The sequence below is a fragment of the Heptranchias perlo genome, chromosome 33 (assembly GCF_035084215.1).
Source record: "Heptranchias perlo isolate sHepPer1 chromosome 33, sHepPer1.hap1, whole genome shotgun sequence".
Classification (NCBI taxonomy): domain Eukaryota; kingdom Metazoa; phylum Chordata; class Chondrichthyes; order Hexanchiformes; family Hexanchidae; genus Heptranchias; species Heptranchias perlo.
Window position 1 is genome coordinate 22,672,133 of NC_090357.1, and position 16,141 is coordinate 22,688,273.

The 16,141-nt window shown below is 41.9% G+C and overlaps 1 protein-coding gene across 3 annotated transcripts in view; it reads right to left on the minus strand.

Moving 5' to 3' along the window:
• LOC137301515 (calcium-binding tyrosine phosphorylation-regulated protein-like) overlaps positions 1 to 16,141 on the minus strand; it is a 163,230-nt gene that overhangs the window by 121,308 nt on the left and 25,781 nt on the right. For 2 of the 3 annotated variants that reach the window (XM_067971043.1, XM_067971044.1), the window contains exon 7: positions 3,749 to 4,463. In XM_067971043.1, coding sequence (XP_067827144.1) covers positions 3,749 to 4,463 — 715 coding nt within the window. The remainder of the gene's footprint in view (positions 1 to 3,748; positions 4,464 to 16,141) is intronic. The other variant, XM_067971045.1, reaches the window with a different exon arrangement.

The following is a 16,141-nucleotide window of genomic DNA, read 5'->3' on the forward strand; positions in this document are numbered from 1 at the left end:
ATCTTTTTTTTTGAGTTCAGCAAAAAACTCTGCATAAACACTTTTCAATCATATAGGTCATGATAACTAAATACTCTGGAAACTTCAAACCCAGCTATTCTAGTTGATGAAATATTCAATCGCCTATGACAGTATCAGTCCTCGTCATTCTTTGTATATAGTTCAAACTCCACATATAGTTAAATATTTTATTTTCAAAAGAGGGAAAAATATATGTGGCAGAGTTACTTCAAAAGTCTAGCATCATGCCATTTTTGTCCATTTAAAGGCCTCATTCTGAACCACGCTTCTAACTTCTTGATTGGAGGAAGCAGTGAGGAGACTAAGTTGATTTTGCCTTTAACAATGCCAGCACTGAGACTTACACCAGTTGTGCATCAGTGAAAGGCTTGTTGCTTTAGTCACTTTAACCTTTGCTCCACTGTGAAACAACAGTCTCGACCAGAGCTGGGGCAGGCTGTGAGAGCCCTGGGGTCACCAATGCTGTACATTGGCAGAAAACATGGCTTCGCCAGTTCAGATGTGAACTCTCTTTTCTTTCTGACATGGTGCTCACAATGTCTTTCTTCGAGGAACTCAAACTTAAGAGTTCTTGAATAGGACCTAAGGATGCTATTTTATTGGAAAGAATTTCCTTTCAACCAATTATACAAGTGTTTGGAGTCCTGGTTGACTTGGAACAGGATTCGCAGTTCTGGAAATTGTGCACTATCAGGGCACAACACAAACAGAACCTCTAAGTGTGAAGTCATAGGGAAGGAGCCACAGTAATCTTTGCAGAAGTGCAATTTTGGTGCTAGCATTAACCGAAACTAAGACAACCATAAGAGTATCTGCCTGGGTTAATGCAAGTCTTGGCCCAGCCAATACTAATGAAAAACAGAAATATCCAAAAAATAACAGACGGTATAAATACATCTAATTAACCAGACTGGAAGAAAGATTCCTGTGTGAGAGGCTCTTAAACACAATGGGATGACCTGATCAAGGTAGCTATTGTATAGCAACTAATGTGAAAAAGCAATCTGTCCTCATTGCTTCTTTCCCTGTTTAATGGCAACATTTTCAAATGCACTCGAAAATTGAATAAATAAGGGGAATCAGATTGTATCTCAACACTTCACATTAGATTTATCTGGAAAACTCTTATAAAAAGGTCAAAATAAAGATTTGAAGCATAGTCAGTCATTCATTTTATTGTAAATCTGAAATATTTACTATACTCAATATTTAATTCTTAGGATTTTTAAAGAAAATTACTTATGGTGCTTTGTTACTAAACTGATTGTTCAAAGAATTTGTCTCAAAGTGAAAGACTAAAATTTTACAAAGAATAGCGAGATTACCTACCTGGTGGGGTGCTCTTCATTCTTCGAACCCAAAGCAGCTTCCACAGACAGCTGGACTCAGCCCAGCCAACACAAATGATATGTGGAGGATGCATACAATGAAGGAATCAAAGTAATTCTATTAAAGGACATACGTCTCATTCTGCACCATTAAGGGACAAATTGAAAAGTCTCTCACTACTACAGAGTGTGTTTGGTACTAGGTGCGGTGCTGGAGTCTAAAGAACAAACAGTTCACCTCAGGTTTCCAACTTGTACAGGATGGCACAAGGCAGATGTAAGGAATACTTTGTTTCCCTATATTTCCGACAAGTGTTGTATTGAATACACATGTGCACTAGTTGGGAGTGGGTCGTTCACCGAACTTTAGGTCAGTTTTCATCTTCAGTGATCCTAGCACAAAGCTTGGTGTTGGGGGGATGTCGGCTGTACCCTATTTCCAAACATGCACTCCCAGCGCATCAAGCTCCGCGCCCCTTATGAAACAAGTAGAGGCCCCGTCTGTAGTTCATCCTACAACATCCATTATTTTGTATAACATATCGACAGTACTTTTTTTCTTTTTTTCGATTCACAAAATAAAACCAGCATAGAATTACAGTGAGTGACTGCAAAGGGAAGGAGACAGCTGTGAAAAATGTTAGATGTTATGGAGATTAGAAGTGTAAAGCAAAACTATAGGGGCAAAAGTGGAGAACAGTGTAAACTGTGCAATATAACACAAAGATGTGTAGCATCTTAATATCCTGCCAATCTGCATATTGTGTTAAAATGTGCAAAGTAATTTTACTGCAATTTGAGCCCTCTGATCTCACAGGTCAAACATCACATGCCCAGCTGATGGAGTACCAATGGCCCCATCACCAATGTAGTCATTTCACAATCACATAACACCAGCCAGTTTTCACAAAATGAGAAACAAGGAAGGACTAGGTGTGCATATATAAGGAACAGGTTTGAATTGTAAAAATTTAGGAGGTCTATCAGTTTTCAACTTAGACATGCATTTATGGCTTGCTCCAAACCAACATGGGACTATATTTATGCAAATAATTCTCCACAACCATCCATTATCACCTACCATTGTAATCCAGTATCTCATTAAACATGTGCCCGGAAAGAAGATTAAACTTGTTTAAAACAGAAGCTTATTTTCTGCAACGCTTATTTGATTAATGAGTGGTGGGAGAGCAAAAAATAAAGACACTTTGCTAGGTTTTCAAGCTCAGTACAGTCCATAAATGTGTCTAAAGTCTTCAAAAGTTGCTGGTGAACTCCAATATTGATCTTTCAAAGTGGAATATTTTCTACCCAGTAATCAACATTTAATTGCACTGTACTAATCAAAAGGCACCATGGCTTGCTCTAAGGTCCACTTACTTTCTGGTTCTACATGGAGGGAGTTGTTTCGACAGTTTAGATAATTATAGCTACTGAATTTGATTTGGTTACAACTGAAGAAACCCTGATTATACAAGACCCACATTTGCTGCTCCACATTCATTCCACCTTTTAGCATCTGTGTATCACTCCTCCCCAACGCTTATAAATATGACCGCCAACAATGACTTAAATATTAAACTGACAATAAATTACTGTACTATTTAAAAATAGCCATGAATCAATAGGAATGAGTTAAAGCTTGATGAATATTGAAAATAAATTACATTTTCATTTTATATTTAGGAAAAGGGCAAACCTGTATATCTATCCACCAACCTTCAGAAAACCATCTTTCTGGAAAATGGAGTAAAGCCTCAAAATATTTGCTAGTTAGATTGTTCATAACTGCTCAGTGTAAAGAGCATGGGTGCCAGATGGTCTCTGGTACCTTGCCCAAAGGGCCATTCTTCATGTGTGAGCCTAAAGACTAAGTGCTGGCAGGCTATTTTAGTATGGGAAGGGTGGTAATATCACAGCCAAGCTCAATGCTGTCCCTATCTGATCTCCATGCATGTGCCTTTTTCAACACATGGATAGCGATCAGGAGCAGGAACCTTGGCTGGTTTTCCCATCTCTAGCTCAGGGGCGTTATGTCCAATTGCTGTACTCCACCTCTACCCCGTGTGAGAGCACCTAACTAAGGACGGACTGCGAATCAATCCAGAGATTATGCAGTTTGTACGGTTTAGTTATCAGCTACCTTTACCCAGGCACCGGAAGAGCTGCACTGTATAGTTTTAAGTAATTAACTGCATCCCCTTTTTCATTATTCACGATTTTTAGAATTGTGGGGGTTAATTCACAAAATCCCTCTTACAATGAAAGTCTAACAGGACAAATAACATTCTAATTATAGTTATCAAATTCTTTGTGTTCTTCTAAAAGATAACCCTAGTGTTACAAAAGAATATTTTTCTCTGCTAATTAATTATCAAGAGTTTGAATGTTTACTCTACCATACTGCTGTCTCCTTCTGCATCCAGATTTTCTTCTGTGGGTGGATTGTCATTATCTTTTGTATAAGCCATTAATTTAGATTCCTCTTTAATATCCTCTGTGTTCTTCTGACTTTCATCCACCTGACCTTCACTATCTTCCACTGTTCCACTAACTCCAGCTTCATAGTGATGTACAGCTTCTTCTATGATCTCATCACCAGGTTCACCCTGGAGTTCAATATCAATCTTAGTGTCTTCACTGGTTTCATTGCCCGTATCCTTCCCTGCTACAAAACCTTCCAATTCGGTACCAGAGATGTCAACATTCGCAGTACAACTAAACGTAGCCTCAAATAAATTTTTCTGATCTAACTCGGTCCCACAGATATCATGTCCAGCTGTCTCAGTGTCTATGTTTGGCTCAGATTTGTTGTCTTCTGTCGTGTCAGTTTGTAGTTCTGCGCCACAGATGTCTACATCTGTATTAAAGGCCTGAAAGTTTTCTTTTTCCAGCGGGGAGCCAAGCTCTGTAGCACAGATGTTAACTGGTGCAGTGTCAACCTTAGTTGTACTTACATTGCCTTCCATTCTGCTCTTAGGTTCTTCATGACTCACCCCTAATGCCTCTGCAAAACTGACGTTATCTTCTTCAGCAAATGTCAACTCTTCTCCTGAGCTGTACTCACTTCCGTCTGTACCTGGATAGTCCTCTGTAAATAATTCATTTTCAGCTCTGAAAGATAAATGAATCTCAATTAGACTAACTCTAACATTCTAAATTATTTTATACCTGTATACTCATCAGGATAAGGCATTGCCTCAACATCAAATGTGATTACACTGACCTAATGGAATTGGGGTTCAAAATCAGCCCAGATTAATGGCATTAAAAGTCACCTCCAACTGTTTTTGTAAGAGTCGCAAGTGAAATAGTTTTAGGCAGTCTCAGTCTAGTCATTAATGGAGACGGACCATGAAAGTGCCCCTAATTGACAATCTTACTCAGATAGGCCATAGGATGGCCACATTGGGAAAATGAAAAATGTCACATTTGAGGATGAGATCGAGGAGTATTGCTGGGACAGAGTGGAAGGAGTTTTAACTGCATTAGAGTCACGCTGTGTCTGATCTCGGAGTGTTTGATACTGGGTGCCCAAAACCTGAATGTGCTCCTTTTATCAGTACAAACATTCCTCACCTGATGAACACAAAATCCACAAAAGAAAATGTACACAATTATAATAATCAATAAAGCTGATCAAACACGATTTAAAAATCTAGCATAACAATAAGCAACAAAGAAGTGAGCCAGGTGTCATAGCATGATTCATACCAGTGATTCCCCACATAGCAAGATACTGATCAGGAAGAGAAGGGAGGGAAGTAAAGTCGAGCAAATGTCTCAAAAGCAACATGACTGGAGGCTGTTTGCGTTATGTAACACAGGGGGGAGGGCCGAAAGGACTAAGGAAGGAAAAGCTTATTTCTTAAATCAACAAAAAATATTTTGCTTTTTAACATCAAAAATAAGTGGCCAATTCAACAGATTAAATAAAATAACATGATTTTTTTAGATTAAGAACGGCAAAATTTGTTATTTATTCTTGGATATTGGAAAGCACAGAAGTGACAGGAAGACAGTTGTTTATATACTGGAATGCATTTACAACAATCATGGTGTGACACCAGAGTGGGAACCTTATACTTATGTAGCTTCTTCAACAGTACAATGTCACTTATCATAAACATATTAATCATCATAAAAATAATCAAGTGACTCCAGTCTTTTAAACATTTTGCAAATTATGATTATTTCAACATTAAAGCAGAGTTTCTTCATATATAAAAATAATAATCAAGAAGTGTAATAGCAATAGCCTGGGTAAAGGAGAGGGAGCATCACTCACACTGAAAAGTGAGTACTAAATAGTGTCAAATAGATGCAGAGCTGTAAATTGTGTCAAAGCCCAAGATGACTCTGAAGGTATCATCCACTTTGGACCTAAGAAAGATAGATCAGAGTATTTTCTAAATGCTGAGAAGCTGGGAACTGTGGAGGAGCAGAAAGCCTTAGGGGTCCAAGTACAAAAATCACTAAAAGCTAGTGGACTGGTACAAAAAATAATTTAAAAGGCTAATGGAATGTTGGCCTTAATCTCAAGGGGACTGGAGTACAAAGGGGTGGAAATTATGTTACAGTTATATAGAGCTCTGGTTAGACCCTATTTAGAGTACTGCATTCAGTTCTGGGCACCGCACCTCAGGAAGGATATATGGCCTTGGAGGGGGTGCAGTGCCAATTCACCAGAATGATACCGGGGCTAAAAGGGGTTAAATTATGAGGACAGGTTTCATAGACTAGGCTTCTATTCCCTTGAATATAGAAGATTAAGGGGTGATCTAATTGAAGTGTTTAACATGATTAAAGGATTTGATGGGGTAGATAGAGAGAAACTATTTCCTCTGATGGGGGAGGCCAGAACAAGAGATCTTAAAATTAGAGCTAGGCCATTCAGGGGTGATGTCAGGAAGCACTTCTTCATACAAAGTGCAGTAGAAATCTGGAACTCTGTCCCCCAAAAAGCTGTTGAGACTGGGGTCAATTGAAAATTTGAAAACTGAAATTGATAGATTTTTGTTAGGCAAGGGCATTAAGGGTTATGGAACCAAGGTGGGTAGATGGAGTCATGATATAGATCAGCCATGATCTAACTGAATTCCGGAACAGGCTCTAAGGGCTGAATGGCCTCCTCCTGTTCCTATGCCCTATGTTCCTTCCTAGGAAAGCAGAGCGAGATTATTTCCTCCAAGGAATCTTGCTTTGCTTGGCTCCAATGTCAGATCGGCCATGACTCATGATTCAAGCTGCAATTCCATGCCGCATCAACACTACAGTTGCAGTGGAGTGGACCCTTAGAATACTGTTAGTTACAAACCTTTAACTATTTTCCCAGATCTTTGTATAAAGTTCTGATTTTATTTTTAAACTCTGATGTGTTGTTTAAATAAACCCAAACTGTAAGAATAAACACTTGTATAAACAAGTCCCACGCATTGATGGGTAAGATGTGACTATCGTCTAATGTGTGTGGATGACTTGACAATTCAATGATAAATTATTTTACCTTTTAAAAAATAGTCACAGTTCATCAGTGTGTGGGATCTAGAACTGTAAATAAATATATTAGAAGGATATGCTAATAGGGTTAGATGAAGAGGGGCGGGAGGAGGATCATGTACGGCATAAATGCCGACATAGACCAGTTGGGCCGAATGGCCTGTTTCTGTGCTGCAGATGCTACGGAACTACGTATATATGTATTAAAAATTTCAAATCTCTAATTTGAACAGTGCAACAAATTTGCAGTAAGCTAATATTACATTTACACAGTCAAACAGACACCACACAAAAACTAACGGTCGGGGGTGAAATTGGACATGGGCGGAGATACAAGACCGGTGGTATGGCACTGGTCGTCCATTCCGCGCACTGCCCGAGTTTCAGCTCCACTGGCTTCAATAGATCCAAATATTGGGGGAGTCGTATAACGAGTGGCAAATGCGATTCTGCCTGTTTTGCGTCCCCCGCCCATGTCCAATTTCAGCCCCATCCCTTTCGTAACTTCAATAGAATTTTTGTAGATTCTAAGCTCCGAAATGATTCTGGCACAAAGTAACCCTCGTTCCAGGATAGTTTTCATGCTTCCGCAATTCGGAGTCAGGATACTGTGAACTATCAAGGGTTTGCATGTCTGCACTTGCATTACCCCTTCCCCACAACCTACTACTCAGATGCAAATAGTTATCCTATCCACTTCAGATACATGTCCAAATGTTGCAGGCATCAGTATATTAAAGTTACACTGTGTTGTATTTCTGAAGGCAAATGGAGACCAGCAATGTAAGTTCCACCACTGAAAGGGGGCTAAAAGAACTCAGGAACAAGAGTTCTGAGTTTTATAGTTGCTTCTCCCCTTTAGGTCTTTTTACGTCATGCACCATTTCGCAGCTGAAAGGACAGGCAGGCAACTTTCTTCCAAGTCTCTTGACCAAAGCACTATCAGGTACGCAAAGGTAGGCCATGGCCCAATCATCCCTCTCTGTGAAGAAACATATAAGCCTCGATATTAATCCCCCCCACCCACCATGACAGGCGGAAGCGGGTCAGAGGGGTTAAAAAGTGAAATGCTTGGAACGCGCCGCCAATCCAATGCAAACGCGCCTGCTCCCATTTTTACGGCAGTGGATATCGGTGTGTCCGAGTCTCTCTTCGCGGAGAGGCGGGATATTTCATTAACATATTTTAATCGGGCTCCCACAGTGCAATTGGGAGCTCGATTTAATTTTACAGTGGCTGTGCGGGTTTCCCAGAAGTCGGGAAACCTGGCAGTGAAAAGGAGGCGAGAACTGCCGGCTCCACGAGGTAAGTGCCATTTACAGCACTCCTTGTCCACCAGGAGGAGGAATGCTGCCCCCAGCCCCTCAATGAAAGCCTTCGGCCTCCCCTCTGCCGATGAAGGCCTCACACTCCCCCTGCCACGATCGTCGACACCTCCTGCCCACCCCCCCCCAAGCCCCGATGGCCTCTCTCTCCAAGTCCCGATTGCGGCTGACCTGCCCTCCTCCCAGATGCCGGGGACCATTCCCAAGGGTCCCTGGCTGCAGTCTACTGCCGCTGGTTTTCCCGCACACCAGCCAGCCAGGTTGTCCATTTGGCCGGCTGCCGGGCAGGAAATGGAAGAAAAAGATGATAACAAGGTCCTGCTGTTAAATTTGGCAGGACCTTCGCGTCGTCGGCCTTGCCAGGATCTTCGGCTGTTTTCGGCCTCACCCACATCTTCCCCACCTCCCCATAAATATCAGGGCCACAGTATCCCTTTGGCAACTCCCCCAATCTTTGGGCAGAAATCAGGAACTGGAAATGTGGCTCCAAACCTTCACCTTACCGTTCTGCGAGACATAACATTTCAGTGATCTGCTAGACAAGCAATACTCAATCTAGAAAATGTTTCACTATTCTTACCTATTGTGATTTTAAGCTTCAAAGAATAGTGGATTGGAGAGAACTTCTGGTTTCTGTCTCTGATTCTGGGCCTGACTATAAAATGGTCTCCTCTTTCACTGGTTTTTTAAATGCCCTGAATGGACTGCCCAAATGCTTCTCGGTCTACGTCCTGAATTAATTCTCTGTATCGAACAGCAGTTCCACTCTCCATCCCTTTTCTAGAAAGTACATGCTAGAGGTGTTCAGTTTTCACCGTCTTGAACAAGATGATGACACCGCACTCCACGGTTTCTTGCTGGCCTGAACAAGGACCTAGATGAGAAGTCTAACCATATCACTGCAGCATCATATAATAAACACAAGTCAGTGCAAGTTACAATTGGCAGATTTTAGCAAAAGAGAATACTGTTCACTGGCAAATATTTTCTATGTATTTACCAACTTATTTCCAAATCTACGCACTTTGTGCATATTTTTGTGGTTTGTCTCAATAAAGTTCACACAAAGGTTATAGGACTGAGGATCACAGAATCATCCCTATCGAGAGTTATAGCCCAAACTCCAACCTGTGCTCCCGCCTAGTGAGGGTCTGTGTTAGGAGTGGAAGAAAAAGCATGAGTGGCGTTGTGGTTTAAAAATACTGCCAATAACAGGTTTCAGTAATAGGGGCACACAGCTAACTGTTTATCTGTCTCAGTGCCTGGAACACCAAGATGTGCATAAAGCTGCTGATACAGCCCATCAAAATAATTGATGTCAATATTAAAACAGCTGCTGCTAATAAGATTTATTTTTCAAAAGTTACCTTATTTAAAGTCTCAACATATGGTTTCCAATAATATTATAATATAATAATATGGAGGGACTTGTTTTAAATTTCTTGACTGAAAAGGGTTAACAAGCATTGTTTATCATTCAAAAATACAATTAAAAACTGCAGTATTCTTTACAGTAATGCCAAATAATAAAGGCAGTATAACTATAGGGCTCATATAAATTCCAGTAAGCATCAACTATTGAGCCCACACATATTTATGGGATGATTGATGGTTCTGGATTAGCATAAATATGAGGATCCCTTATACAAAGAGGCATAAATAACAGAGCGAAGAAGCTGATAAGGGTTACCTTTTTAAAGAAGGGTTACTGTCGTGGTAGTGCTCTATAAATACATAATGACATAGTCTGTGATGCAGATTATGTCACCCTCCTGTCTGATGTTCAAAATTTTGGTTTTTATAATATTTTAAAAAAACAATGGAAATTTGAAGAAGTCATTGAAAAGGACTGGATTGGAGCAGCAGCTTTTCTCAACAACCAACACATGTGGGGAGGCGGGGGCAGGTGGCCTGAATTTCATCTTCTGAAATGAGTGAGCTATTTGTGGAGATGTGACAGCAACTCCCCTAAATGACTAAAGTGGGGCCGGAGGCCCGATTTCCGTCTGGCCTCGGGCCTCCCAGTTGGGGGTGTGTGCTGCCTACGCAGCCCAAAAATGGACCCATATGAATTTCTATCCCCATCTGGTCCATCGAGCCTACCCTACACAGTCAATCTGCCTGAAGCTTCATGATTAGTCACCCCTACCCTCCAACAGTCATGTGAACTCCTGGGAGAGGCAAAAAAAAAAGATAAAAACCAAGGCCAGTTAGAGAAAAAAAAATCTGGAAAATCCCTCTTTGACCCCCTCAGGTAATCGAATACTAATCCAGATCACATTGACCATGCTTATATTACCTGGTATTTCACCTACCTTTCATAAGATGTGATCTCTGCCCCAGCCAAGAACTGGTCCAGCTCTCTTTTGAAGGTTTGCAGGGAGTCAGCACTCACTGCACGAGCCGGCAACTTGTTACAAAAGTCTATTATCTTCTGGGAAAAGAAGAACTGCCTAACATCTGACCTAACCCTACCATTGTGTAACTTATTCGCATGACTCCTAGTATTCCCCAACCGATCAAATTTAAATTATCTATCAATAAGAGCACAATCTTGTCCTATTTTATATACCTCTATCAAATCACCCCGCAGTCTACATGTCTCTAAAGTGAATAGACCTAGCTTTTTAAGCCTTTCTGAGTAACCAAGGTTGTTTAAGCTGTGAATCATTCTTGTGGCTCTCCACTGAACATTTTCCATAGCTTATAGATCACGCACCATATGAGGGAACCAAAACTGGATGCAGTTTTCTAAACCTTAGAGCCAGGACTTTCAGAAGTGAAGTTAGGAAACATTTCTACACACAAAGGGTGGTAGAAGTTTGGAACTCTCTTCCGCAAATGGCAGTTGATGCTAGCTCAATTGTTAATTTTAAATCTGAGATTGGTAGATTTTTGTTAACCAAAGGTATTAAGGGATATGGGGCGAAGGCCGGTATATGGAGTTAGATCACAGATCAGCCATGATCACATTGAATGGCGGAACAGGCTCGAGGGGCTAAATGGCCCACTCCTGTTCCTATGTTCCTATGTGGTGTAACTAAGGTGTTGTACAAGGATAAATAGTGTGCTTTGTTTTATATTGAATAGTCCTATTAATACAAGCTAATACCCTATTGACTTTGGCTACGGCTTAACACAACCATTAGCCCGCTTAAAATGAACACTAAAATAGCGCAGATATAAATTTGTGGGAACATGTTGACCTGTGTGTTAAAAAGCGCCCATACAAGGAATTAACTCACTATATTTTCGTTTTAAATTAAAAAGTTCAAGTATATTTTTTGATAAAAACACAAATACCCACTGGTAGCAAACTGCACTTTTGGACAAAAATAGATGATACATCTTATGGACCCAACTGTAGGTGTTCTGTTAGAGGACTTATCATACTATTGCTTGTTCATTTTACTACTTGTATATATTTTTGGGAAAATGAAGGGCAATCCTCAGGAAGTTTATGAGCTTGCCAATGTGAGTCTCTATATAAAGAAAAAGAATGGACAAAGTGTCTCATACGACTGTTTCTTTACTTGTCTCATTACCATCCGCCTTGCCTTGCACCCCATCATCCCTTTTATCATTTAATCACTTCTGCCCTCCACCCTATCACAGACCTTCCCCTTTTGATTTTTCCACCCTTCCCTTTCCTCTCACTAACCACCCCCCCCAAACTTTGCCTGGCTCTGTACTTGCTTAAAAACTGTTAAATCTTTAACTTCTTCCAGTTCTGATGAAAGGTCATCGACCTGAAACGTTAACTCTGTTTCTTTCTCCACAGCTGCTACCTGACTTGCTGAGTATTTCCAGCATTTTCTGTTTTTATTTCAGGTTTCCAGTATCTGCAGTATTTTGCTTTTGATTTCATACAACCGATGATGGACAGTGACTACATTTCAAAAGTAATTAGTTGGCTGTAAAGCGCTTTGGTAGGTCCTGAGATCGTGAAAGGCACTATATAAATGCAAGTCTTTCTTTCTTTCCTTCTGAATGAGCTTCTGTGTTGTGTGAAAAAAAAATTACTCCTGCTTCATTGTTCATTCTGAATCTATGATCCCCTTGTGACTGATCTACCAATCAGTGGAAACTACCTTTCTTGATTTATCCTTTTAAAACCTTTTATAATCTTAAAAATCTCTTTTACATTTTTTACCCTCCTCTGTTCTAGTTATAAATAACATTTCTGAACCTTTCTTCTTAACTACAACCTATATTCGGCTGCAGTGCTGAAGACTTGTGCTCCAGAACTAGCCAAGCTGTCCCAGTACAGCTACAACACTGGCATCCACCCGACAATGTGGAAAATTGCCCAGATATGTCCTGTCCACAAAAAGCAGGACAAATACAATCTGGCCAATTACCGCCCCATCAGTCTACTCTCAATCATCAGCAAAGTGATGGAAGGTGTCGTCAACAGTGCTATCAAGCAGCATTTACTCACCAATAACCTGCTCACCGATGCTCAGTTTGGTTCCGCCAGGACCACTCGACTCCAGACCTCATTACAGCCTTGGTCCAAACATGAACAAAAGAGCTGAATTCCAGAGGTGAGGTGAGAGTGACTGCCCTTGACATCAAGGCAGCATTTGACTGAGTGTGGCACCACGGAGCCCTAGTAAAATTGAAGTCAATGGGAATCAGCGGGAAAACTCTCCAGTGGCTGGAAGAGGGTAGTGGTTGTTGGAGACCAATCATCTCAGCCCCAGGACATCGCTGCAGGAGTTCCTCAAGGCAGTGTCCTAGGCCCAACCATCTTCAGCTGCTTCGTCAATAACCTTCCCTCCATCATAAGGTCAGAAATGGGAATGTTCGCTGATGATTGCACAGTGTTCAGTTCCATTCGCAACCCCTCAGATAATGAAGCAATCCGTGCCCGCATGCAGCAAGACCTGGACAACATCCAGACTTGGACTGATAAGTGGCAAGTAACATTCAAACCACACAAGTGCCAGGCAATGACCATCTCCAACAAGAGAGAATCTAACCAACTCCCCATGACATTCAATGGCATTACTATCGCCAAATCCCCCACAATCAACATCCTGGGGGTCACCAATGACCAGAAATTTAACTGGACCAGCCACATAAATACTGTGGCTACACAAGCAGGTCAGAGGCTGGGTATTTTGCGGCGAGTGACTCACCTCCGGACTCCCCCAAGCCTTTCTACCATCTACAAAGCACAAGTCAGGAGTGTGATGGAATACTCTCCACTTGCCTGGATGAGTGCAGCTCCAACAATGCTCAGGAAGCTCGACACCATCCAGGACAAAGCAGCCCGCTTGATTGGCACCCCATCCACCACCCTAAACATTCACTCCCTTCACCACCGGCGCACAGTATGTACCATCTACAGGATGCACTGCAGCAACTCGCCAAGGCTTCTTCGACAGCACCTCCCAAACCCGTGACCTCTACCACCTAGAAGGACAAGGGCAGCAGGTACATGGGAACAACACCATCCCGACTTGGAAATATATCGCCATTCCTTCATCGTCGCTGCGTCAAAATCCTGGAACCCTCTACCTAACAGCACTGTAGGAGAACCTTCACCACACGGACTGCAGCGGTTCAAGAAGGCGGCTCACCACCACCTTCTCAAGGGCAATTAGGGATGGGCAATAAATGCCAACAACGCCCACATCCCATGAACGAATAAAAAAAAAATATTCTTGTGCCAATAACTAAGTTATTTGCATAAATAGAAAATAAAAAAGAATCCAGGAATCTCTGGTGTGGTTTCTTTGTCAAAGGCTTTCCAAACAACATGCCCATCCAGCACACCTATGTTTTTATCAGTATTGTCCGAACACTGTTGACTTTCCACGTTTCAGCACCTGCCAGTTGGTAACATGGTCCTACCATTTGATGTGGACAATGGACGTGAGGTGGCACAGGTGAAATTGGTCAAACTCTTTGCTGTGACGGCAGTACTACAGCAGGGTTTCACAATCATGCAGCAGAATCTGGATCACAACTGTGTGATAGACTTTGGGAGGTATCTTATGGGTGTAAAACGGGTGCAACAAGGGCTAATTTCGAGGGACAATGTCCCGCACCCAATCCACACCAGTGGTACAAGCGCTGCCATATTGGAAAAAGAGGTTGCCTATGCGCCCATGGTGCCAGCCTGCAACAGACATTAGACCCCTTACAAATGTAAATGAAGGGCCCAATGCCTGTTTCAGGACTCCTGCCCTAAATTGGTGAGCAATGAGCATTGCAGGCTTGAGGCCCCACTCCTGCTACCACTGATATAGTTGTAAAAAACTGTTCATTCTGATGTTTTTTTCCTTCATACTCCCTCTTGGCTATCGTTATCCCACTCAACCTCTGATCTTATTTTCTCCAATTCTGCCTTTGTTTTTATCATTATTATTATTCACATAGTCCTTATAGGCCCTCTTCTCCAATTTTAATTGGTTTTAACCTCGATTTATCCATGGCATCCTAAAACTTCTTTTTTTAATTGGAATATACTTATTCTGTTCCTTTGAAATCACTTTAAAAAAAAACCTGCCACTGTTCCACTACATTCCTGTGTATCAATTTCTCCTTGCACCTCACCTCAGCTCGCTCAGTCCTCATCTTTCTAAAATCTGCCCTAATCCCGTCTGGCGTTCTAATTTTTCTACTGACATTTACCCTTTCCAGTTGGATCATATCACATTGTGGGCACTACTCCCAAAGTGTTCACCGCATTTAGCTCATCGATCGGATCTATTTCATTACTCATAACCAGATCTAGCACCATCACCACCCTTGTATGCCTACTAACATACTGCTTGAGGAAAGAGTCCTGTACACATTTTAGGAATTCCATTCCCTTTTCTCCATTTACATCCTCACTGTCACAGTCAATAAGTAGATAATTCAAATCTCCAGGGAAGTGCGCAGGACGCCATCTTGGTAAAGGGGTTTGCAAGCATCGTGCCTAACGGCTGCCGACAGCGTGAAAAGTAGGGAGATTATGACGTGAATCAGTGTGCAATGCTGATTTAAAGGGACCGCTGCTATTTCGGAACTCCACACTCCATCCAACGCACTGTCTTAACCTCACACAGCTGAACATGTCTTCAAGGGCATGAAGGACACCCCCCCTCCCTCCAACCAGCGGTATTTAAATAGATCATGCTGGAGTTACAGGTTATTTGCTGGATTATTTCTTCTGGCTGATGGTGCATTTGTACATGTTTTTGGAGGTTCCCTATACTTGGATAAAGTTTCAATACTCTACAGGGAGTGGGCTGGCTGGCTGAAGGCAACAGCAAAGGCAGTGGTTGGAGCAGGAATACTGTCATCCTGAGTGAGGACAGCAGATTAATGCTCCATGGAGCCACTGCCACTTGCTGTCTCCTGTTATGCACCACCTTCTCCTGCAAGAACGAGGGAAGTGTATCAGTGATTGTCCTGCAAGATGTTTGGGTGGTGTGGCTGTCATGATTGAATAGCTACCAGTGTGTGTGAATGAACTGTGGGGTCATGGGTGTGAAGCTTGCTGAGTGTGTGAGGGTGAGATAAAGCACATGATTTGAACTGTCGACTGAAAGAGATTGTTGGTAGGTGGGTGATGAAGGTGTAGTGAATTGAGCAGTGGATGAGGCTAGTGGTGCAGTTGGTTTGATATGCCACTTGAAGCTTGAACTCACTCACCTTGATAATTCGTGTTAAATCATTGAACTTCTTCCTGCACTGCATTCATGTTTTTGGAACTATGCTCCTGGCATTTATTTCCTCCCCTACTTCCTCCCACTGCCTCTTGAGCATATGTCTGGAGGGCTTCTTGGCCCCCTGTGGATACAGAATGTCCCTCCTTCTCTCCATCTCTTGCACCAAGGCCTTCAGTGAATCATCAGAGACCCTTGGTGCACGGTCTCTCCTAGGCGCAGCCATTCTTTAAATTATCACAGCACAGATTTAGTTTTGAAATTACTTCAACCACATCTTGTAGGCACAGTGCACCACCCC